Consider the following 24793-nt stretch of genomic DNA (forward strand, 5'->3'; position numbering starts at 1 on the left):
ACCAGAAATGGAGTGTTCAAGAAACACCATGACTGATTAAAGGACTGCAGGAATATGTGAGGCACAAAGTCCACCAAGGTTTGATTTCCTCAGGACAGCGATCCTTGGACTAGTGTCAGGGATAACGTGCTAGGTGAGTGTGGCATTTACTAGGGGAAAAAAGTGAAGTTCAAAACATTCCATTTCTCTCTTTGGCCCTTACCAGTTCAACTATGCCATTTACAACCAACAGCTCACGTGTACCGCATATGCTAGAAAGAGTATCCCCTGGAAAAGGGCAATCCATAATTTCCCCTTTGTGCTCAAATGTATTCCCCACAACAGGGTCCTCACTGGTGAATTCATTCATTCATTCATTCATTCATTCATTCATTCATTCAACCAATATTTCTTGTATACCTACTCTGTGCCAGGCACCGTTCTAGATGCAAGGGGGTAATCAGTGATCATGACATAAAAATCCCTGACCTCATGGAGCGTACACGAGGCAAACATGCAAGTAACATCTAGCATGCTGGATTGTAAGAGCTGTACAGGAAAATCAAGCTAGGTGAACGGAATAGAGAACGTGGATATAATTTGAAATAGGTGGCCAGAGAAGCTCTCATTAATAAAGCAACATATGAGTAAAAACCAGAAGAAGTGAGCCACGGGGGTATCTGGGGGAAAACTGTTTCAGTTAGAGGAATCAGTAGGAGAAAAGGCTAAAAGCGGGGAGTGTATGGAACATTCAAGGAAAACTGAAAAAGCTAGAGTAGTTAGCACAGAGCAAGTCAGCGAAGAGTGGTGAGAGAGAAGGACAGGGAGGCACTGGGGCCCACTATGGGTTGAGAAGTTTTCAGAAGGGTAAGGGTGGAGGGAACAGGGGCCCAAGCATTGACAGTCTTGGTGGGGAGAAGTGGTGGTCCCCCTTTGGAAATAATTTTAAGGTAGAAATGACAGAATTTGCTGTGGAGTATGAGAAAGAGGGAAACCAGGGATGACTCCAAGGTTTGGGGCCTGAGGAATTCAAAGAATGGACCTGCCTAACTACAATGGGTGAAAGACCATGGGATGGGTGGGTGTGGTGAAGATAAGGATTTTTGTTTCGGAAATGCTCCAGACAAGCCTATGACACATCCAAATGGAGATGTCCAAATGTGATGCTGGACATGAGTCCTGAGTTCAAGAAACTATATGGGCTCAGGATGTAAATACATAAAATATGTCATATTGATTCCCACTTACCCATTCCCTCTGTAACTAGATCTCATGAGTTGGAACGCTGCAACCCTCCACGGGCTCCTTTATCTTAAAAAAAGAGATGTAGCAGCTGGGCGCAGTGGCTCACGCCTGTAATTCCAGCACTTTGGGAGGCTGAGGCGGGTGGATCACGAGGTCAGGAGATCAAGACCATCCTGGCCAACATGGTGAAATCCCGTCTCTACTAAAAATACAAAAATTAGCTGGATGTGGTAGCGCGCGCCTGTAATCCCAGATACTCGGGAGGCTGAGGCAGGAGAATCGCTTGAACCCGGGAGGCGGAGATTGCAGTGAGCCGAGATCACATCACTGCACAGCCTGGCAACAGAGCGAGACTCCGTCTCAAAAAATAAAATAGAATAAAATGGCCAAGAATCAGGGAGCCCACCTGTGCTGCTTCCTGTACAGATGCCCAGCGTCCACCCAACACCACACAGAATCAGAATCTTTAAAAGTCCGAGACCCCGTGGTCTGGCATCTGAAGCCAGGCCACCTTGGTTCACATCCCTGCTCCTTCCCAGCTGTGTGACATGCCTTGGATAAGCGACGTAACCAGGCTGACTTAGTTTCCTCATCAAGTGAATGGGGCTAACAGTATCTATACCTCCTCCCAGGGAAAACAGTATGTCAGGACTTTGCACCTTAACTGGTACTACCCTAAATGCTCCACAAGACCGAGCACTTCCTATCATAATTCATTCATTAGTGCAATTCGGGATGGAAAACTCTCCAGCTACAGGGAGCACCGGATGAGGGAATCAGGGCCAGACAGGTAGAGAGATTGCCTGCATTTGTGCAACTAGAAGAGGGGGGAGCTAAAAATAGGCCTCAGAAGTCCTGAAGCTACAGCCATGGCAACACGACTGTGGATGGAAGCAGACATCAGCCTTACGGTGCCTTCTCGGGGGATCTGGAAGTGTAACCTTGTCAAAAACACTCAGGTGGGCTGTCAGCGCTCCACAGAGGAGGGATTCGCACGGTCTCTGTCTGGAAGCGCAGCAAAAAGGACCAAAAAGCAGCCAGGGCTTTCGGCGGCCCAGATCCTGCGGCGGGGCCTAAATGAGGGGGAGACGAGGCGCCCCGAAGGATCCGGGGGGAACTGGCGGGAAGTGGGGGCCGAAGTTCGGGGCGGGGACGGGGTGAAAACGGCCTGGGCTTCCTCCGGCCGCGGTGTGCGGCTGGTCCGCGGAGGACGAGGGCCTCACGGGCTCATGAGATAGGCAGCCAGGCCGGGGAAGGGGAGACGCCGGGTGGCGGAGGACGAGGGGGCGGGGAGGGAGCGTGGCGCGCTCCGGGCCACGACCAGGCCCCAAGGTCTATTTACATCTGTGGCCGAAGCACTGGGGCCGCTACTCCCGCCCCCTTCAGCCCCGAGCTTGGCTGCGACGCAGAGGGCCCTTAGGGCTGCGATCTCGACGGCCTCCCGGCTCCTCTAGCCAAACGGCTGCAGGGGCCGAGGCTGCCGGGAGTGATGGGCCGGGCCGGTGAGCCCGACCTGAGGGGAGGCAATAGGGGGCGGCTGCAGGGCCCGCCAGGGTGCTAGCCTGAAGCGGACGAAACCCTTGCACGCTGCGGTGTTCCCCCCACAGGCTTGTGGCCTCTGGTCCTCCCGCTGCCCGTTCCCCGGCCGCCAGCCGGTCCCCGACGGCGCCTCCCCTACCTTCGTTCGCCAGGTCCGCCATTTTACTTCCTTAAGCCCTCCCACAAGGCCCCGCGCCGGCCCAGGCTCGCCTGCTTTCTGCCAGAAACTCCCGCGCGTGCGCACTTAACAAGCCTACTCCCTGTGAGGCGGCCAGCTCGCGCCTGCGCGCTGAGCGCCGCGCGGAGGCGAGCTTCAGATCGCCTGCCGGGCCAAGCCGCCTGCCCTGCGGAGCCGCGCTCCCAACACACGCCTGCGCACGAGCCGTCTCCCGCCTCCTTTTCCCGCCGACTGAGGGGGCGGGGACAGGGCCGGGAAGGGCGCATGCGCAGTGGCAGCGACGAAAGTTTAGTGAGGCGGCGCCGCGCGGCGCGAGGCGGGTCTTGAGGCTCTCGTTTTTCCCTCTCGTTTTCCGGGGATCCCCCGCGGTGGGACAGTGAGCAGTTCAGGACGCCTCAGCCGAGGTCTTCCTCCAGGTAAACCCCCGAGCCTGCGGCGGCTTCCCACACGCGCGGGCGGGAGACGCGTTACCTCCTGCCTCAGTTTACCCGCCTTAGGAGCCGTTACCTTCAGCAAACGCTTTCCTGAAACCACGGGGGAAGTGGCGAGAGGGCGCGGGGTGCTTGGGATTGGGGGGAATCAGAGCTCATCGGCGAGGGCGGGGGTCGTGGTCAGGCGCGAGGAGGGAGCGCAGCCCTGGGACGCAGGTGCTGGCGGGGGGCAGGGAGGACCCGGCGCGTGGAACTCGACCCCTCGGAGCCACGAGAATCAACTTCACAAGCTCATGGGAGGGTGTTGGACCCCGCGCGCCTCCAGGTTCCCCATCTGGAAAATGGGACCATCAGCCTCACTCGCAAGGCTCATGGGAGGGTCCCGGACACCCTGGAGTTGTTTTCTACTCACCTGCTATGAATCTGTCAGCAAATCCTTCGGACCTGGCCTTGCCTCCAAAATACAGCCCAGATCCACGCTTTCTCCCCAGCCAGGCTGTCACCACCCTAGGCCACATCGTCCCTATCTGTCTCATGGAAGACTTGGACTTTGCTGCATTCTTTGGAAGCCCCAGGCTCTGTTCTGCCCATGGCCGCAGGCTGAGGAGTCTTTTAAAAATGTAACCAGCCTGATGCGGTAGCTCACCCCTGTAATCCCAGAACTGTGGGAGGCCAAGGTGGGAGGATCTCTTGAGCTCAGTTCAAACCCAGCCTAGAAAACAGAGCAAGACCCCATCTCTACAAAAACACAAAAATTACCCGGGTGTGGTGGTGCAGGCCAGCTACTCGGGAGGCTGAGGCAGGAGGATCACATGAGCCCAGGAGGTTGAGGCTGCAGTGAGCTATGACAACAGTGCCACTGCCACCATCCTAGGGACAGAGCAAGAACCCCCCCATATATATAGATATAAATACTTTGTTTTTATCTACATACATATATACACACACAGATATATACATGCATATGTGTGTATATATTTGTGTGTGTGTATGTATATATATATACACACATAGACTGAAAACAGAAATATCAAGGCCACTCAGTGCTTCCAGAGGGCTCTCAGCTGAACTTGGAATATCCTAAACCTTTTATTCAGGCTTATGAAGTCCCCTGAACTTGGCTCCCACGCCCTGCTTTGTTTCCCCTTGCTCATTGCTGTTCAGCCATGTGGGTCTTTCCGTCCTTGGAGCACAAGCTCATTCCAGCCTAAGGGCCTTTGTACTTGCTGATTTCTCTGCCTGGGACCTTGTATTTCAGGTCTTACCTAGGTTTGAGTCCCAGCTCTGTACCTTTTTGAGTATGATCTAAAAGAGAGTGAGGAGTACTACAATCTGTGGTCCAGATATAGCCTATGAACTAAAAATGGTTCCTCCCTCCCTCCCCTTGTTCCCTCCCTCCCTTTCCTTCCCTTCCCTTTCTTTTATTTATTTTGGAGTCTCTGTTGCCCACGCTGGAGTGCAGTGGTACAATTTTGACTCACTGCAACCTCCGCCTCCCGGGTTCAAGTGATTCTTCTGCCTCAGCCTCCTGAGTAGCTGGGATTACAGCCGTGTGCCGCTATACCCAGCTAATTTTTGTGTTTTTTTATAGAGACAGGGTTTCACCAGGCTGCTCTCGAACTCCTGACCTCAGGTGCTTCACCCACCTTGGCCTCCCAAAGTGCTGGGATTACAGGCATGAGACACCACGCCCTCTGACTTTTTACATTTTTAGCTGGTTGGGAAAAAAAAAATACCAAAAGAAGAATATCTCTTGATGTGAAAATGGTGTGAAATTTACATTTCAGTGTCTGTAAATAAAGTTTCATTTGCAAACAGCCATGCTTACTCATTTATATATTATCTCTGGCTACTTTTGAGCTATGACATTAGAGCTATTTACATGGTTGTTATACTTTTCTGAACAGCCAGTGGGATGTGGTAAATATTTAACAACAGCTTCTCTGGAGAAGAATGTATTTGTTAGTATGTATTTATGTGTGTGTATATAGTTTATTGTAAATTTTACTGATTTTTCTATCACTTCCTTAAGACCACAAGACAATTAATAAAACAAATTGAACCCTGATTTGTAGCGTCTGCTGATTTTCTTGGTGTAAATACTTCAGTCATGGCCTATATTAAGTTACTAATGTGATATCACTAATATCAGAGTCTCAGTCTGTTGCCCAGGCAGGAGTGCAGTGGTGTGATCATTACTCACTGCAGCCTCCAATTCCTGCACTCAAGCAACCCACCTGCCTCGGTATCCCAAAGTGGGGGGATTACAGGCGTGAGCCTCTTTGGGAGGCTGAGGCAGGTGGATCACCTGAGATCAGGAGTTCAAGACCATCATGGCCAATGTGGTGAAACCCCTTCTCTACTAAAAATACAAAAATTAGCTGGGTATGGTGGCGGGCACCTGTAATCCTAGCTACTTGGGAGGCTGAGGCAGGAGAATCACTTGAATGCGGGAGACAGTGGCTGGAGTGAGCCGAGATCACACCACTGCACTCCAGCCTGGGCAACACAGTGAGACTGTGTCTCAAAACAAAAACAAAAACAAAAACACCACAAAGAAATTCTCTAAGAGTAGCTCGAATGTCAGTCCCCCTGGTCGCCCACAGTGTGTAGAACTCAGGTCATCTCTCATTCCTAGGGTGTTGGTCTCATTATTTTCAGGTTTCCCCAAACTTCTCTTGGGTAGGTCTTCGCAGCCTTTACCATATCTGAACGGTGTGACCTTTAATGAACTTGATACTTTTCTTTTGGTTTAAATTTTCATTAAATAGATACTTTGTATCACTGTTTAAAATAGAAAACTACTAAGCCATGAGTACACCATTGTAAAAGCAAACATGAAAACGAAACAATGTTTTCAAATTCAAAGTAGATACTGTTGCCTATCAAGGTGTTGGGACTGCTTTTTCCTTGATACAAAGGGAGATTAGCAAGTATTAGAGCGTTATTGAAGACGCTTTAGCACTTGGCGGGAACTTTCTCCTTGAAGTGATGAGAAGGAGTGAAGAGAATTGAAAATGGGCTAACATAATCTATGTGATTCATTATCGTTTAACACCATGTCTACATGTCGCCTAAAGTCAGGTCACACACCACATTCATCCCACACTTTGGGAAGCTCGCAGCACCGTGTCATCACTTGCTAAATATTATCCAGTTGTAGCTTTTCAGGGGATACTGAGACACGCAAAACCTGTCAGGTCGATGAGCCAAGGACGTTTCCAGTGGTTTCGCAAGCCTCCTCCAAGTGTTGATGGCTGCCAGCTTTCCTTATCTGGCCTCTGGTAGCAAATTAACTTAGTCAACATTCACTTACACAAATATTTCTCAATTGCCTACTGTGGTAGCTTTAAAATATGGTCCCAAATTTGTTGACCCTTTTCCCAGCAAGAGAGAAGGGTGCTCCCTTCCCTTGAATGTAGGTGGGCTTGCTGATCAATAGAGCACAGAAGAAATGACACCGTGTAACTGACAAGGCTAGGACATAACGGACAGAGATACAGCTTCTGCAGCACTGCTGGAACACTCTCTCTGAAAGCTTTTGGCCACCATGTGAGCAGTCCAACTGCCCTGAAGCTGCCATGCTGTAAGGAAGCTGAAACACAGATCTCATGGCAAGGCCCTGGCCAAGAGATGCTCAGCCAACCCCCAACAGCTCCTGTGGCAGCTGCTGACTAATTGCATGAGAGACTCTGAGCCCCCACACAACCACCCAGCCTAGCCCTTCCCATTCCTCACCCACAGAACCTATGTTTGTTTGTTTGGTTGTTTTGAGACGGAGTCTCGCTCAGTCGCCCAGGCTGGAGTGCAGTGGCGTGATCTCGGCTCACTGCAAGCTCCACCTCCTGGGTTCACACCATTCTCCTGCCTCAGCCTCCTGAGTAGCTGGGACTACAGGCGCCCGCCACCGCGCCCGGCTAATTTTTTGTATTTTTAGTAGAGACGGGGTTTCACCGTGTTAGCCAGGATGGTCTCTATCTTCTGACCTCGTGATCCACCTGCCTCGGCCTCCCAAAGTGCTGGGATTACAGGCGTGAGCCACCGCGCCCGGCCAGAAACTATGAAAGATAAATACTTGCTGTTATCAGCCACTAAACTCTGGGGATGTTCGTTACGCAGCATTATGTATCCACCATAGCTACGAAGCATCAGGCAATGTTGGGTTTCCAGGATGAACTAGACAGGCCCTGCCTTCATGGAGCTTTGCATCCTTTTGTGGAGAGACTTTAACAGTAGACAGGTAAGCAAAATTACTTGAGATAGTGATGGGTGCTACAAAGAAAATAAAACAGCATGCTATGACAAGTGACAGAAGGAGAGAATGCTTTTTTTTTTTTTTTTTTTTTTTTTTTTTTTTTGTGATGGAGTCTCACTCTGTCTCCTAGGCTGGAGTGCAGTGGTGCGATCTCGACTCACTGCAAGCTCTGCCTCCCAGGTTCAAGTGATTCTCCTGCCTCAGCCTCCCGAGTAGCTGGGATTACAGGTGCCTATCACCACGCCCAGCTAATTTTTGTATTTTTAGTAGAGATGGAGTTTCACCATGTTGGCCAGGCTGGTCTCGAACTCCTGAGCTCAAGCAATCCGCCTGTCTCGGCCTCCCAAAGTGCTGGGATTACAGGCGTGAGCCACCGCGCCTGGCCGAGGGAATACTTTTACACAGTAAGGACCTCGGTGTGGCTAGAGCCGAGTGACCAAAAAGAGAGGTGGTGGAGATGAGCTCAGGGAGGGAGCGTGCAGGGCCTTGGAGGCTGCAGTGAGGAGGTTCTCCTAATTGCGGGGGTTGGAGGCAGGAAATGGGAGGCCTTCAAATGACTCACCCTTAACTGCTGATTGGCCTCCCTGCTGTCTGCTTCCTCCTTGGCTCACCAGGATACAGGTCTCCCAGGATCCCCTGAGCCCGGGCTGAGCTCTGAAGACTTATGTCGCTCTCTCCTCTGCAGCCAAGGAGGATGGTGGTTCTGCAGCTGGGCTTCAGGAAAAAGGGCCTTCACAGCTGCAACTGAGTTTGCATCTTCCCATCACGGGCAGGGAACCAGCATGTCGTGCTTTTACAGAGCAAAAGGGGCTTTGCTGTCCGACGCGCTAGGAGCCAATGCTAGGACACGAGGGTTTTTGAGAAAAGCTTTTTATTGCAAGTTGACTAACAAGCAGATGGGAGTCCATCTCAAAGCTGTCTCCCCGTGCTAGCTTTAAGACTTTACTTTCTGTGGGTGTGGAGATGGGGTCTTGCTATGTTGCCCAGGCTGGTCTCGAACTCTTGGCATCGAGCGATCCTCCTCTCTCTGCCTCCCAAAGGACTGGGATTGTAGGCCTGAGGCACCACGCCCACCCTAAGGCAGTCAATACCTTTATTAGAAGAGGTTTAGGGGTCAGATAGAGGGATTAGTAGGTAGGCGATGGGTAGAAGGAAATAGGAAGTCTGGAAAGGCCTCTGGCATGCGCAGTTATCTCTTCATCCCTCCTCATGGATCGCATGTGCAAATTTGGGGGGTGTTAGACTAAAACATGCAGTGGAAATTGAGGCTCTGACCTCAGCAAGCTCGTTCTGTGCACACTCCAGTCCGCCATGTTGTTCCAACTGATTTCAGCCAGTTTTGTTATCTTACAAGCACAGGGAGTTTCAGTAAGTTGTTTCTTTTCTTATCCAGCAAACTTAGAAATTTCTATTAGTCATAGGTTTCTGTAATTCCTGGGGAGTGATCAATCAAGTATAATTCCTTAAGGATCTCGGAGCCAGGTGAGGTTGGAGGGACTTCATCGTGAATGCCTTATTGGTTCATCTGCCTTCCCTGTTCTCCCTCAACCCATGGCCTCAAGTTCCTGACAACAGGATGTCAGATGTGACCAACGGTGGCCCCTTGCCCATGATAGCAGGAACCCCTAACCCAAACTAGGCACATCAGCCAGGGATTTGGGGCTGGAATTGCCTCTGGAAGAAAGCTGGGCTGGATCTTGTTAACCTGGGGTAGGGCCGCATTCTCCTTCCCATGACCTGATCTGCAACCAGGGGTCAGCAGTGCTGGGAGGTGGAGAGCCAAGGGTGCCACAGCTGGGTTCCCAAGCCTTCACTTTGCTCGGTGACACATTCCTGTCTCCTGATCAACTCTGCTTTTCCCCCTCCTCCTCCTCCTCCTCCTCCTCCTCTCCCCCTCCTCCTCCTCCTCTCCCCCTTCCCCTTCCCCTTTTCCTTCCCTTCCCCTTCCCCTTCCCCTTCCCCTTCCCCTTCTCCTTCTCTTTCTCCTTCTCCTTCTTCTTTTTTGTTGAGATGGAGTCTCCCTCTTTCACCCAGGCTGGAGTGCAGTGGCACAATCTCGGCTCACTGCAACCTCCAACTCCCGGGTTCAAGCAATTCTCCTGCCTCAGCCTCCTGAGTAGCTGGGATTACAGGTGCCCGCCACGGCACCCGGCTAATTTTTATATTTTTAGTAGAGACGGGGTTGTCACTATGTTGGCTAGGCTGGTCTTGAACTCCTGACCTCAAGTGATCCACCCACCTTGGCCAGGCTGGTCTCAAACTCCTGACCTCAAGTGATCTGCCCGCCCAAAGTGCTGGGATTGCAGGCGTGAGCCACGGCACCCCGCCTCTTTATTTTAAGTTAAATAAATTAATTTTTTTTTCTCTTTTTTTTTTTTGAGACAGAGTCTCGCTCTGTCGCCCAGGCTGGAGTGCAGTGTCCGGATCTCAGCTTACTGCAAGCTCCGCCTCCCGGGTTTACGCCATTCTTCTGCCTCAGCCTCCTGAGTAGCTGGGACTACAGGTGCCCGCCACCTTGCCCGGCTACTTTTTTTTGTATTTTTTAGTAGAGAAGGGGTTTCACCGTGTTAGCCAGGATGGTCTCTATCTTCTGACCTCGTGATCCACCCGTCCCGGCCTCCCAAAGTGCTGGGATTTCAGGCTTGAGCCACCGCGCCCGGCCTCTTATAAATTAAATTTTAAAATAAATAAATTTGAAATACAATCAGACTTAAAAAGAAGTTGCAAAAATAGTACAAAGGGTTCCATATAACTTCCATCAGTTTCCTCAGATATTCACATCCTGAGCAAAATCAGGAAATTCACATTGATACACTACTATTCACTAATGTGCAAACCTCATTCACATTTCATCTGTTCAGCCCTAGTGTCCTTTTTCTGTTCCAGGATTTAGTCCTGGATCCTGTCTTGCATTTAGGTATCATTTCTCCTTAGTTTCCTTTAGTCTGGATCATTTCCTCTGTTTTTTATGTACTTTTTCTTGACAATGACGTTTCTAATGAGTACTGCAATTATTTTGTAGAATACCCCTTAACTTTGGGTTTGTTTGATGTTTCCTCACAGTGAAACTCAGGTTAAGCGTTTTTGGCAGGGATTACACAGAAGTCATGTGCGTCTGTGTCAGCGCGTCCTAGCAAGGGCACATGATGGCGATTTATACCTTTTGTTTTTCTTTGAGACAGAGTCTCTCTCTGTTGCCCAGGCTGGAGTGCAGTGGTGCAATCTTGGCTCACTGCAACCTCCGCCTCCTGGGTTCAAGCGATTCTCATGCATCAGCTTCCTGAGTAGCTGGGAAAACAGGTGCACACCACCATGCCAGGCTAATTTTTGTATTATTAGTAGAGATGGAGTTTCACCATGTCGGCTAGGCTGGTCGTGAACTTGTGACCTCAAGTGATCTGCCCACCTAGGCCTGCCAAAGTGTTGGGATTACAGGTATGAGCCACTGGGCCTGGCCAAGATCGCTTTTTTTTTTTTTTTTTTTTTTTGAGATTGAGTCTCGTTCTATTGCCCAGGCTGGAGTGCAATGGTGCAATATTGGCTCCCTGTAACTTCCACCTCCCAGGTTCAAGTGATTCTCCTACCTCAGCCTCCCGAGTAGCTGGGATTACAGGCATGCACCACCACGCCCGACTAATTTTTGTATTTTTAATAGAGACGGTGTTTCACCATGTTGGCCAGGCTGGTCTCAAGCTCCTGACCTCGCGATCCACCCGCCTCAGCCTCCCAAAGGGCTGGGATTGCAGGTGTGAGCCACCGCGCCCACCCAATCGCTTGTTTTAAATGGTGTCTGCCAGGTGACTTTTTCGCATTGTTATGTTGGGGGGATATTTTGGGCCTTTGTAAACAAATAGGAAATATTCGAGGAAGAGAAGGGGAGGAAGATAAGGGGAGGAAGGAAATTAGCTCACTCACTCCCTTGTTTTTGATCTTATCATGCATCATTGCAAATAAGTAAACAAATCAGCCTGGCTTCTGGGCAAAATCCAACTTTCTGTGTCCCCGGCGAAAAGGAAAAGGCTGTATCACACAGTGACCACTAGGGAGCAGCAGAGGATTGGGATGAATCAAAACTCAACTCCAGGAGAAAGGGCAGTTGGCTGCGTTCTGGGTAAACTTACCGGGACGTAAGCTCCGCATCTGCTGGGGTTCTGGCGTCTTCCATGAGCCAGGCTATGGAAGTGGAGGTAGGGAGTCTTAGTTGCACCTCGCTCCCAGCCTGCTGCTGCGGTTACCAAGCCGTGTGGACGCGCCACCTTGAAAACAGGAGCTGTCGTCTCGGGAGGGCTTCACGAGGTCTCAGAATCCCCTTCTGAGACTGGCTAGAAAATTCCTGGGTGCTGAGGCTGTATCTCTTTGGAGATTGATTGCAACCCCCCGAAAGCAGTTCTGGAAGATATAAGCCAAGGAGGAATTTGCTAGAAGGTTATGTGGATGTTCATGAGATCAAAAAGAAAGGAGAAGCAACTGGCAGCTTCAACAGGTCTTAAAAGCGAAAATCACTGAGGACAATGCACCGGGTGTCTCTCCCAGGATGTCTGAACTTTGACTGCTTTCAGTCTCGCCCTTCAGCTCAGGGTTCAGAGCCTAAGGAGAAAGTGTTGGATGGGGTCAGCAGGGTACAGGGTACGGTAGGTTAATTTTTGCTCACCCCCAATCAAATTCATTCCTCTATCATTTTTTCTTTTCTTTTTTTTTTTGGAGACGGAATCTCAGTGTCGCCCAGGCTGGAGTGCAGTGGCACGATCTTGGCTCACTGCAACCTCCACCTCCCGGGTTCAAGCGATCCTCCTGCCTCAGCCTCCCAAAGAGCTGGAATTTATAGGCGCCACCACCACGTCCAACTAATTTTTGCGTTTTTATTAAAGATGGGGATTTCACCATGTTGGCCAGGCTGGACTTGAACTTCTGACCTCAGGTGATCTGCCTGCCTTGGCCTCCCAAAGTGCTGGGATGACAGGCTTGAGGCACCGTGCCTGGCCTTTCCATCAAATATTTATTGAGCAATAAATACATAGTGGGTTCTGTGTGCCTAACCAGTGGTGTGAGATGCCATTTGAGACATTCAAGTGGAGGCATCCCAGCTCCTCCCCGGGACCTAGGAAGCCCGCATCCCATTACTCTGCAGCCTTCCTCAACCTCCTGCCCTGCCATTCACTCTGTGCCAGCAACACCAGCCTCCTTACCACTCCCCCAACCCCCAACACGCCTAACTCATTCCCTCCCTGCCCACCTGGAACAGCCTCCCTCAATATGTGAGACCCACCCACACAGAGACAGTATTTAAAGCCACAAGAGGAAGATCAGTCCTCCAAGAGAATCAGGGTGTTATTCCCAAAGAAGGCAGGATGGATGCTGGATAGCAAAACCCCACAAAACGTCCATGACAGGATTCCAGGAGGGGCCCACGATCTCACAATAGGCTGAGAACAACTCTCAGCCCTCCTGAGAGCCTCTGTGTGAGTGCACATATACTCATGCATATATGGTACTGTGGCTTTGGAGACCTATGCGTATTCAATGCATTTTACATCGCAGCCCAATACCATAAATGCATGTGTATATGTGCACTCACACATACACTGAAGTGAAAATTTTGCAAAGCTATATTTATCTTTATTACATCATCACTCCTGATGTTTTAGATTTTTATCCTGGTTCATTAGGAAAAAAAAAAAAAAAAGGCAAGCGCGATGGCTCACGCCTGTAATCCCAGCACTTTGGGAGGCTGAGGTGAGCAGATCACCTGAAGTCAGGAGTTTGAGACCAGTCTGGTCAACATGGTAAAACCCCATCTCTATTAAAAATACAAAAATTAGCCAGGCATGGTGACGCACACCTCTAATCCTGGCTACTCAGGAGGCTGAGGGGGAGAATCGATTAAACCCAGGAGGTGGAGGTTGCAGTGAGCTGAGATTGTGCCACTGCACTCCAGCCTGGGCAACAGCAAGACTGTCTCAAAAAACGAAACAAAACAAAAGACCAAACCACACACGAAAAACCAAACCAAACCGGGTATAACTCACCAATTTGATCTCCACAGGGCTCCCGGGTGCCCCTGCTCCACCCCGCAGCCACAACTCTACCCCTCACTTGTTCTATCTTAACAAGCACCTAATTGACCCCCTGCTCCTGTTTCTTCTGGTGTAATCCGCCCTGCCTGAACACAGCTTTCTAAAGCCCAGCTTTGATTACATCAAAAACCTTTGGTGGCCTCCTGCCTGAATTCCAGTTTCTTTGAAATTCCTCATCACTCCTCTGGACATTTTTTTCTCCTCCCTGGCACAGCACCTTCCTTCCCATGATCACCATAAAGAACGCTTTCTCTGGGGGGCCCTCCCCACTCCCTCATGCCCTCAATGTTTGCTGAGCATGTGCTGTGATAGATTTGGGAAATCCATTTCAACAAGGCACATGATAGCTACTCACTCACAGAGCTTGTGGGAAAGATAGATTTGCAAACAATTACCATAAAGTATGGTGGGGAAGTTGGGTCTAAGTGACCCTAATCTACCCAGGGAGCACCCAGGAAGGCTTCCTGGAAGAAGCTCCAATTAAGACGAGTGCTAAAGAGGAAGGTGTCTCCCAGGCGACACTGGCAGCGTCCAGAGACATTTTTGGTTGTCAGGATTGGGCTGGGGTGCTCCTGGCACGGAGTGGGTGGAGGCCAGGGACGCTGCTCAGCACCCTGCAGTGCCCAGTATGGGCTCACCCTGGAGAATTATCTGACACCCCACCATCTGTGGTATCGGCAGTGCCAAGGGGTAGAAACAACTCTTGAAGGCTTAGTCCAGTGCTTTCTGTATATTGATCTTCTTTCTCACAACACTGTGAGGTATTTGTATTGTCTCTTTTCCAGAGAGAGAAACTGATGAAGGTAATTTACTTGAGGGCACAGTGGAGCTGACTCTCAAACCTGTGCAGTGGAATCCTCACCACTCTGCCTCTCCTGGCCAAGGAGGAGCTGGGGAGTAGCAAAGAGGAAGGGGAGAAACGGTCTGATTATGGCCATTTTGAGGCAGGGCCAAGGGGTGGGGCAGGGCAATGTGGGTAGACGGAAGGTGCTGCCCACACTGTGGTGGAGACATGGGGAGGAGGTCTGGACGGCCAGATGCCGGGCTGCTGTCTTGCTCTGCCGAGGGCCAGGCACCCAGGAGCTCTGAGCAGAGGTGAAGTCAGCAGCTTGTGGAGGTATTTCCATCGTGGGAGTGGCTGAGGTGACTGAGGGGGTAGAAGGAGGAGAGGAGTGGGCAGGACCCAGGCGCAGAGGAGCAGCAGCCAGAAGCAGGAGGAAAACAGGGGTGGTGGGGGGTACTCCAGGTGGAGCTTCTCCCCTTTTTTTTTTCTTTTGAGACAGAGTCTTGCTCTGTCGCCCAGGTTGGAGTGCAGTGGCACGATCTCGATCACTGTAAGCTCCACCTCCCAGGTTCAAGTGATTCTCCTGCCTCAGCCTCCCCAGTTGCTGGGACTACAGGCGCCCACCACCACACCTGGCTAATGTTTGCATTTTTTATTTTTTTTTTTATTTTTATTTATTTATTTTTTTTGAGACGGAGTCTCGCTCTGTCGCCCAGGCTGGAGTGCAGTGGCGCGATCTCGGCTCACTGCAAGCTCCGCCTCCCGGGTTCACGCCATTCTCCTGCCTCAGCCTCCCGAGTAGCTGGGACTACAGGCGCCCACAACCGCGCCCGGCTAATTTTTTTGTATTTTTAGTAGAGATGGGGTTTCACCGTGGTCTCGATCTCCTGACCTTGTGATCCGCCCGCCTCGGCCTCCCAAAGTGCTGGGATTACAGGCGTGAGCCACCGCGCCCGGCCCTTAATGTTTGCATTTTTAATAGAGACGGGGTTTCACCATGTTAGCCAGGATGGTCTTGATCTCCTCACCTTGTAATCCACCCGCCTTGGCCTCTGAAAGTGCTGGGATTACAGGCATGAGCCACTGCGCCTGGCCCGCATCTCCCCCTTCTTAGCATGCTGGTAGCTGCAGTGCGTGGGGTCCCCTCCCATCTTGCACTGGAGTTCCTGCCACCAGACAGTTTGTGAAGGCAGGGACATCTCTGGGGCTCCCCACCCCTCCTTGCTGACATCTGCCTGGAGGTCAGGGCTGTAATGGCAGCTCTACCATCACCGGGGACCCAGCCTCCTCTGACTCATTGCTTTCCCATCCTTATCATGGGGCTTCCACCTTGAGGTCCACTGTGGCTGCTGTGCTCCAGCCATCACATCGGCATTCCAACCAGCAGCCTTGCTTTTCCCACGTGTACAATGGGGATTACCTCTACCTTAGGTCATCAAAAAGAGGAGACGGGACAGAAGTGTAGCGTGGAGGCTGCTGTGATGACGGCCAGTACCCCCTTGAGATGCTTGGTAAAACCAAGTTTCCCCTTTTTTTTCTGAGGCAACTGCACCCTGGGGACCTGCCCAGAGGGCTTTGGAGGCACATGATGGCCTGAGGAGCTCAAGCGGGCTCCTCTTTCCTGGGGCACCATCCCCCATGCTCTGAGCTCCTGCTTTCCCCAGCCTGTCAGGCCCCGTGGGCAGGGCTTGGGTTTCCTGCTCTGGGCCCTGCAGTCCACACCGGGCCTGGCTCTGCGGCGGTTGGGGAGGTGGGGAGTTGGTACTTGCCTAATTTGACTCAGGGGTCTCAGCTGGAGGAAGGTCTGAAATTGTGACCCAGCAGGGGATGGGGCGAGTGGATTTCCTGGCTGAAGTTGGCACCGTCAGGACCCAGTGGGGTCCTGGAGTCCCAGCCCAGGGAAGGGAGGGGCGATTCTAGTGTCGCCTGGGACAGAGAGGCCTGGACTGGGCAAAGGCCGAGTGTCTCTGGGGGCATACGGGGCACTGGCCTGGCACTTGGGAAACAGATTTAGGGGCAGCTGAGTGAGAACTGTACTAGCCTTTGTGGGCCACCTCCCTCCCACAGGTGGGCCCTGCCGGGTTCCTGAGCCCATTGCTGTCCTCTGCAGAGTTTCTTCAAAGTCCTGTAGCCCTGCACCACAGTCCCCTGAGAGGGAATGGCAGCAACAGCACGCTTCCTGGCCCCTACCCGAATCCCACCGAGTCAGGCTCCCTGTGGATGGGGTCCAGGAATTTTTTGAGCAAGCCCATGCACTGATTCTCAATGATTCTGAAGTTTGGCCCCAACTGTACCAAGGAAACCATGAGGACAACCAGTGGTTCGGATCCGAGACCGGTGCACCTGCTTCTCCACTAGATCCAAGTGGGTCTAGCCTGTAACAAATGCAAACAGGAGGCCGGGCCGGTGGCTCACGCCTATAATCTCAGCACTTCGGGAGGCCGAGGTGAGAGGATCGCTTGAGCTGAGGAGTTTGAGTCCAGCCTGGGCAACATAGGAAGACCCCCATCGCTAAAAAAAAAAAAAAAAAAAAAAAATTAACTGGATGTGGTGGCGCGCGCCTATTGTCTCAGCTACTTGGGGAGGCTAAGGTGGGAGTATCACCTGAGCCCAAGAGGTTGAGGCTGCAGTGAGCTATGATAATGCCACTGCACTCCAGCCTGGGTAATAGAATGAAACCATCTCTTAAACAAACAACAAACAAACAAACAAACAAAAACAAAAAAAAACCCAAAGTGTAAACAGGAGCCACTGACCATCCTGGACAAAGAAGTGTTTCTGTGCCATCATTGGCTCAGGGTGGGCCTTGCTAAGGAACTGAGGGCCCCGGGCTCCTTTTGGAAGGCACTAGAACATCCCCAGGGAGCCTGCAGGCAAGTGCGGGGGGCACCTCTGTGGCTTCTCCTCTGGGTCTTGAGTGGTTCAAGCCCAGCAGGCTGGTGTCCCAGGGCGGGGGGGGGCAGGGCCTGGAGTGTGGACAGCGAGTCCAAAAGTGGGCACGCTCAGTGTTTACTGCTATGAAAAACGAGACCAGGCCTGAGAGGCTCGTGGCTTTGCTGCCACCTCTGTTGCTCCTCGTGGATCGGAAAGACGGGCCGGAGCCTAAGGCAGAAACCAGCTTGTATTGGTTACCAGGAGTGAGCAAAAGCCGGGCGTTACAATCTGTTAACTGTGAGCTTCGGTGTCTCCAAGGAGAGGAGAGGTATAAAGACATTCTTTCCGTCGGATTTCAACTAAGGTTTGGGCTATACGACCAGACAAACAGTGATTATTCCTGACTTTTCGTTTCTAAAGTGAGCACGCGTCTTTCTCCTCCTGCCCCTCCACTCGGGCGCAGGCCGAGCGTTGCTCTGAGCTCCTGCAAGCAGGGAAGTAAGGTTTTTAAAGGCCACGTGAGCTATTAGTACCTTCTGTGTGAATGAGAACAAAACATTTGGGACTGAACATACTGCAATGTACACATTCATAAGAAACATTCTAATAACAATTAGAGCACAAAACTATTGGTAAAAACATTTTTCCAAAAAGAGAAAACTATTGCATTTCGTTAGAAAGCGCGTCCTGGGCCGAGGCTCGTCTTTCTTCTCTGCATTTGGTTTGGGGGCAGAAACTCCAGCACGCAGCTGTCCAACTGCAGCGGCCACGTGTCTCCATGGAGACAAACTCGGTGTCTCAAGTTCGGGGCTTCGAAAGTCCCGAATATTTGTCCCCAGAGAAGAGTTCTGACTTTGAAGAGGACAAGGTGGGACTCGCTGGGGATTGGGGTGCTCCGGGATTAATTCAGAGGGAGGCGTTCTGGAAGACTCCGTGGAGCGGGACGCAGGCACTGCTGTTTGGACGACAGGCGGGATGGCTGCTTTCCGAAGTCGCGGCTGTGACACTGTTCCTGTTGGACAAACTCTTTCCACAGCCAGCGGCTTGATGGTGATGATGAACTTGGACAGAGCCCCAGATCCTTCCTGGTGCTGATAGAACTTCTGGTTTTGAGTTTTCGGAAGACACTGCTTTGTCCTGGCACGAGCGAGCCCGTTTCTGTGGCTTGTTCTTTTTCAAGCTGCAGATCTGTCCAGGACACAGCGATTGTCAGCTGCCCCTCAAGTCCTTTGGCATCTGGAGATGGGTTCCTGCAGCACGGCCGGCCTCCCGCCTCAGCGCATCGGGGCAGGGCAGTCTGGCTCTAAAAGGCCACAGGGCACCGCACGCAGCTGGGTCCCTCCCACATGGTGCTACCAGACAAGGGCACTCCACTTTCCATTCCTGACGGGACTCCAGGGATGCTGGCGAGCTCTGTGTCTCCCCAGTGGTGGCAGGTAGGAGGGGAGAGGCCGTCCCTTTCTATTCGGGCTCTGCCAGGTTTTTAAATTTTTAAATCATGGTGAAAATTGGTTCCAGTTGAGTGTAGGGGCCAGCGCTCTCAGCACAGCCCCTTCAGCTCTTAAAGGGACTGGGGCCAAAGTCCAGAGTTCCAGCAGAGGAGGGTTTGTCCAGAACAAAGAACCCATGGTCTGGTGTGGCCCTGCTGGCTGTACAGGGGCCTGGCACCCAGAGCACAGCTACAGTCAGTGGGAGCCCCGGCCCAGGCTTCTGTAGCTTCAACAACTGCTTTCCTTCTTGAACACTCTCTCGGCCTTCAAGGGCACGCTGACCCCGGGAGCCCCCGCTTGAGTCAAAGTAAACATCCATCGTCTAAGAGGCACTAATTTGGTGGAGCCGGTGAAGTCCAGGTTCCCAGAGCGACCGGGCGGCATCTTCTGGAACCTGGCGGAGGAGCCGGCCGGGGCTGCTAGATGCCCTGCAGGGAGTGGTTGGGATCACTGCGCTCCCGCTTCACCAGGGGCTCGCCCAGGCTGTGGGCATCCGGGCCCGCCTCGCTGCCGCGCTGCTCGTCGCCCATGTCGTCTGTGGAGGGAGGGGTAGGGTCAGTGTCCATCATCAGGAGGGCATGGGAGGGAGAGACGGAAGTGCATGTTCCAAGAGCTGCTCCGGCACGCCAGGCAGGGGACTAAGGACACATGGCAGCCCGTGGACCCCGCCTTGGCCTCTGCTCCAGGCTGACCTGTCCTCTCCCACCTACCTGGTCACCCAGAGGTGCCCCCAGGTCGTGCCAGGCGAAAGAGCCCCTGCCCTGTGCCTCTCTTCCCAGGGCCGATAGGCCTGGGGCCTGCTCCCCACAGGGCCAGGGCCTCTGGGGTCCTCCTCCCACCCGCGTGGAGCAGGGACGGGGCCCAGGGGCTCCTCTGGCCTGCCTGTCCCACTCTACTGCTGGGCATGGGCGCAGGAGACCAGAGGCTGCCTGGTCCGGACCTGGTGCTGAGGTCCCTGGGCAGCGGCTACCCAGAGGCCGGCAGCACTCTGAGCCCCAGCCGAGCCAGTCTGCAGTGGCGCCTGCTGCCCAGGGCCCTCACCCACGGTCTGGACGCCAGATCCCAGGGCCCTCACCCCCCAGGGGCTGCCCCCATTTCCACCTGCTCATCATGAGATGAGGCAGACAGGCCACGGCCAGGAGTACCACCCTCCTGGGAGGGCCGTGGCGGGAAAGCTGCAGACACACCCACCTTTGTCAAGCAGCGTCAGCGACAGAGAGGCGAGATCGTTGAACTGAAAGAGAAACCTGGAGTCAGGGGCGCCTGCAGAGGGGTGGCAGTTGCTGTTTGGGGGCTCTGGGGACGCTGCCCAACCTTGCCTTGAGCCACGTCCTCCATTCACAGTAAAGCAGCCAGGGTCTGCCCTGAGAAGTGGCTCTGATGCTGCCAGGCGTCTGGGTGGGTCCCTGTCCCCTGTCCAGGCCGCCTCTGGGAACTGCTGGGGGTGGAGGGTGCTGACTGCTCGAGGCAGTGAGGGGACAGGAGCTGGTTCCCGAGGTCCCCTGGGTGTGGCTGCTCTGGGTTTTAAGGTGGCAGGGAAGGGCCGTGGGCCAAGTGATCTTTGCTCCCCGAAGTCTGTGCACAGCATGAAAACCGCCGCTTGGTGGCCCCAGAGCCCGGCGTCCACGCCAACACGCAGAGCACACACAGCTGCCACAGTCTCTGCACACGCTGCGGGCCCGCCACCGACTCTGAGGGTGCCGTGGCCTCTGGGTAGTAAGAGGGCAGGGACCCTGCCATTCATCAAGCATCACCTCGTTTCTTCCTCGAGGCAAACCCATGCAGCCCAGCAAGTCCACTCCAAGGCGTGGACCCCAAAGAACTGAACACAGGTGTGCACACAAAACCCGCCCACAAATGCCCACGGCAGCGCCATTCACAACGGCCACAGAGAGGGAGCGACCACGCAGCACGGAGGCACGAGGGTCAGCGCAGCGCGGCCAGCCACGCACTGGAACACAACTCAGCCAGGAGAGGAACCAGGCTCTGACCCGGGTCACAGCACAGACGTCACGTTCAGTGAGAGACGCCGGACACGAAAGGCCACAGTGTGTGATCCCATTTCTATGAAATGTCCAGGACAGGCCGATCCACAGAGGCAGGAGGGGGCTGCGTGGGGGCTGTGCTGCAGGAGGGGCTTGGGAGTAACTGCTCCTGGGACGGGGTTTCCTTTTGGGGTGATGGAATATTCTGGAACTGGACAGTGGTGTCAGCTGCACCTTGTGAATGTGCTAAACGCCACTTTATTGTGCGCTTTAACATGGAAACACCACCCCATGTGTATGTCACCACGATACAAATACACTTTGGGTGGCGTGTCCGAGGCCTCCCCTGCGTGGCAGGACACCCAAGGACAACTCCTTCCACAGCCAGCGGTTTGACGGTGCCTGTGAACTCGGACAGAGCCCCAGAGCCTTCCCGGTGCTGATCAAACTGTGGTTTGGATGTTGTGGAAGACACTGCTGTGTCCTGGCATGAGCGGGCCCGTTTCTGTGGCTCTTTACAGAGCTGTGGATCTGTCTGGCGGCAGAGCAACGGGACCTGTGCGTGTCCTCTCTCCGGGCTGCTCAGAGCACACTGCCCTCTCCCCACAGGCCTGGTCAAGCCCCGGCCGTCCCGCCCAGGAGGGTCCTCACCTCTCCCATCACAGCGATCGGCGTCTCTCCGGTGGCCTCCGCGACGCGGTGCTCCACCAGGTAGAACATGTACTCGTCGTAGAGCAGGCGGATGAGGTGGAAGGAGCCGAAGCTGGCGGCGCTGCGCAGGGTCAGGTCCCGGATCACCATGGAGCTGGGGACAAGCGGACAGAGGCTGGGGACCCTCAGGGGAGCATGGAACCCGGGTCCCGGGCCAGGCTTCATGGCAGCAACACGCTCCCTGCTCTGTGTTCCCTGGGGAACCCAGACCCTGAGTGATCCTAAGACCTGCCGGCCTGTGGGGGGCCGATGACTGCTGAGACCCTGGGCCCAGCGTGATGGATGGGTGGGGCAGGCCTGCCCACTCAGTTCCAGAGACCGCCTGGGGGACAGGAGAGGGAGACGGGCAGTCAGCCCCAAAGCGACAGGCTGCTGCAAACACAACTGCGGCTGGTGCTAGCACAGGCGCTGGACGGAATCGTGGCTGGTGATTCCAGTGACATTTCGGACTCCGAATCAGAGCACAGGCTGGCAGCTGGTGCCTGTCTCCCCAGCAGGAGGCGCCTCTCCCCACCTTCCCCGTATCCTTGCCACCTCCCGCCATTCCTCAGCCTGTGGTTTCAGGCACCTAAACACAAGACAAAAAGCCAGGGTGCTTTAGTCTCTGTCAGCGAAAGCAGGAGTTTCAGAGACTTCAGCCCAGATCCAGCCCTCAGCCAGCCCTCAGCCTGTGAGCTGAGAATGCTTTACATTTTGAAATGGTTGGAAAAAGTCAAAAGAATAATTATATTCGGTGGCATGTGGAAATTACATGAAATTCACATGTTGGTGTCCACAAACAGTTTCATTGGCACGTGTCATGCCCGTTCCTATATTGTCTTTCCTAGGATGGCTGCAAATACTACCTGGTTCTTTCCAGGAGAGGCGGCCCCTGACCTGAAGGATCAATATAAGACCAAAAGGGGCTGGGCATGGTGGCTCATGCCTGTAATCCCAGTACTTTGGGAGGCCAAGGTGGGCAGATCACTTGGGGTCAGGAGTTCGAGACCAACCTGGCCAACATGGTGAAACGCCATCTCTACTAAAAATACAAAAATTAGCCAGGCATGGTGGCAGGCGCCTGTAATCCCAGCTATTCAGGAGATTGAGGCAGGAAAATTGCTTGAACCGGGAGACAGAGGTTGCAGTGAACCGAGATCATGTCACTGGACTCCAGCCTGGGTGACAGAGCAAGACTCCATCTCAAAAAAAACCAAAAACCAAAAAACAAAAAAGCCCAGAATGAAGTGGAACGTCTCAGTCCTCCTATGAGACCTAAATGACCCACATACTCAGACCCACAGTGGTGCCTGATTAAAACCTTTGGCGTACAGGTCAGGTGGTCCCCAATGCCCAAATGCCCCGTCTCGAACTAAGCTTTCATAAACTCTCAGTTACGTCTTATCAGTACCGTAGCAATAACAAGAACACACAGGCTTGAGAAAAGCAAAGACAGCCGCACTGTGAAGACCACCAAAGCTGTCTATCCTTAGGTGTCAAGCACAGCTGCAAAGCCCCCAGCCCCCTTCTGTTCCCCTGGGCCCACCCAGCTTGACTCCCAAGCCCCCTTTCCCCAAAGGCCTCCCCCACGCAGATGAGGTGCTGGCACTCTGCACCCAGCTTCCCCACAGCCCCGGTGTCTGGTGTGATGCTTCAGTCCGAAGTATTTCCAGAACACCGCCTGCGGTCACCTCGGTATCTCCGGGTTCCCAAATGGGCTCGCAGCTCCCAGAGGGCAGGAGCATCGGCCAGCCACCATCAAGGGACGCCCAGCCAGAGCTTGGGGATGATCAGCCAAGGCCTCAGCCCACATGCTACCATTTTCCAGTGGGTGCTACAGAAATAAATCCCATAAACCTAATTTTTATTTTTTTATGACGGCACTGCACATGCGTAAGAATGGAGTCAGGCCGGGTGCGGTGGCTCACGACTGGAATCCCAGCACTTTGGGAGGCCGAGGCAGGTGGATCACCTGAGGTCAGGAGTTTGACAGCAGCCTGGCCAACATGGCAAAACCCCGCCTCTACTAAAAATACAAAAATCAGCCGGGCCTGGTGGCGGGCACCTGTAATCCCAGCTACTCAGGAGGCTGAGGCACGAGAATTGCTTGAACCCGGGAGGCGGAGGTTGCAATGAGCCGAGATTGCACCACTGCACTCCAGCCTGGTGACAGACCGAGACTGTCTCAAAAAACAAACAAACAAACAAGAGAATGAAGTGGAACAGTGTCTCGGTCTCCCTTGTGAAGAGCACCCCCGCCTTGCAGACGTGACCCCGATCCCCTCCAGCTCTGAGCTGTGCTCTTCTCTGGCTGGCAGGTACCTCAGTCCTGCGCTCACTCTGCTCTTCTCTATTCTGCCACTTGCAACCTTCCTCTGTCCATGGAGACAGGCATCGGCATCCCTACACTGTCTCTTCCCTTGCTCTCCCTCCCCATTACCCCAGTGTGGCTTTGTGGTAATTTCTGGCTACACTGGTGTTTCTGTTACGTGGCAGTGGTGTGCTAGGCCCATGGCAGAGCCGCGCGGTCTGTTAGGCATGTGGTTCCTCTCATTTATTCACTCAGCCAGGATTTAAACAGAAGCGAGGTCCCGCACCCAGGTAGCGTGCCTGATCATGCAGGAGACAGACAACAGACAAGTGAACAGATGACGAGAGACAGGTGACAGTCAGTGCCCAGAGAAAAGCAGGGCATGGGGGAAGGTGGACAGAATGGGCCGTCCTATTTACAGAGGCTGGGGGTGGGGGGTTTCTCCGCATGGCTGTCTGGGGGAAAGACGTTCCAGGAAAGAGGGGCAGGTGGAAAGGCCCTGAAGCAGCGTGGCCAGGGGAGTGTGTAAGGAGGAAGCTGAGGACAGGGAGGTGCTGGCTGGCCAGCTGAGGGGTTGGCACATTTTTTTTTTTTAACTGAGACAGAGTTTGGCTCTTGTTGCCCAGGCTGGAGTGCAATGGCACGATCTTGGCCCACTGCAACCTCTGCCTCCCAGATTCAAGCGATTCTCCTGCCTAAGCCTCCCAAGTAGCTGGGATTTCAGGTGCCGGCCACCATGCCTGACTAATTTTTATATTTTTAGTAGAGATGGGGTTTTGCCACGTTGGCCAGTCTGGTCTTGAACTCCTGACCCCAAGTGATCTGCCCACCTCAGCCTCCCAAAGTGTGGGGATTACAGGCATGAGCCACTGCACCCAGCCAGGCAAACTCGTTTTAATGCTTGCCAGATAGTAAATACCGTCAGCTTTGTGCCCAACAGTCACACTGTTTGTTTGCA

General features: G+C 53.3%; 2 protein-coding genes and 1 long non-coding RNA gene across 22 annotated transcripts in view; 1 reads left to right on the forward strand and 2 right to left on the reverse strand.

The window, feature by feature from the left end:
* The window catches only part of LOC105484794 (RAN binding protein 3), a 63341-nt gene extending 60311 nt beyond the window's left edge, over positions 1–3030 (reverse strand). For 3 of the 10 annotated variants that reach the window (XM_011746833.3, XM_011746817.2, XM_011746809.2), the window contains exon 1: positions 2903–3029. In XM_011746833.3, coding sequence (XP_011745135.1) covers positions 2903–2924 — 22 coding nt within the window. In that variant the 5' untranslated portion in view covers positions 2925–3029. Of the gene's footprint in view, positions 1–2902 lie in introns of all 10 variants that reach the window. The other 7 variants (XM_011746875.2, XM_011746870.2, XM_011746899.3 and 4 more) reach the window with 4 other exon arrangements.
* A 32-nt stretch (positions 3031–3062) lies between these two features.
* Positions 3063–5189, forward strand: LOC139360219 (uncharacterized). Its single transcript, XR_011617445.1, has 2 exons — positions 3063–3357; positions 3698–5189. It is a non-coding gene; the product is annotated as an uncharacterized lncRNA (long non-coding RNA).
* Positions 5190–17588: 12399 nt separating this feature from the next.
* Positions 17589–24793, reverse strand: part of LOC105484754 (regulatory factor X2) — a 201719-nt gene continuing 194514 nt past the window's right edge. For all 11 annotated transcript variants that reach the window (XM_071086326.1, XM_071086325.1, XM_071086324.1 and 8 more), the window contains 3 exons: positions 21486–21639; positions 20041–20083; positions 17589–19384 (listed from right to left, as the gene is read on the reverse strand). In XM_071086326.1, the coding sequence (XP_070942427.1) occupies positions 19269–19384; positions 20041–20083; positions 21486–21639 (313 nt within the window). In that variant the 3' untranslated portion in view covers positions 17589–19268. The remainder of the gene's footprint in view (positions 19385–20040; positions 20084–21485; positions 21640–24793) is intronic.

This window comes from Macaca nemestrina, chromosome 20 (genome assembly GCF_043159975.1).
Source record: "Macaca nemestrina isolate mMacNem1 chromosome 20, mMacNem.hap1, whole genome shotgun sequence".
Classification (NCBI taxonomy): Eukaryota; Metazoa; Chordata; class Mammalia; order Primates; family Cercopithecidae; genus Macaca; species Macaca nemestrina.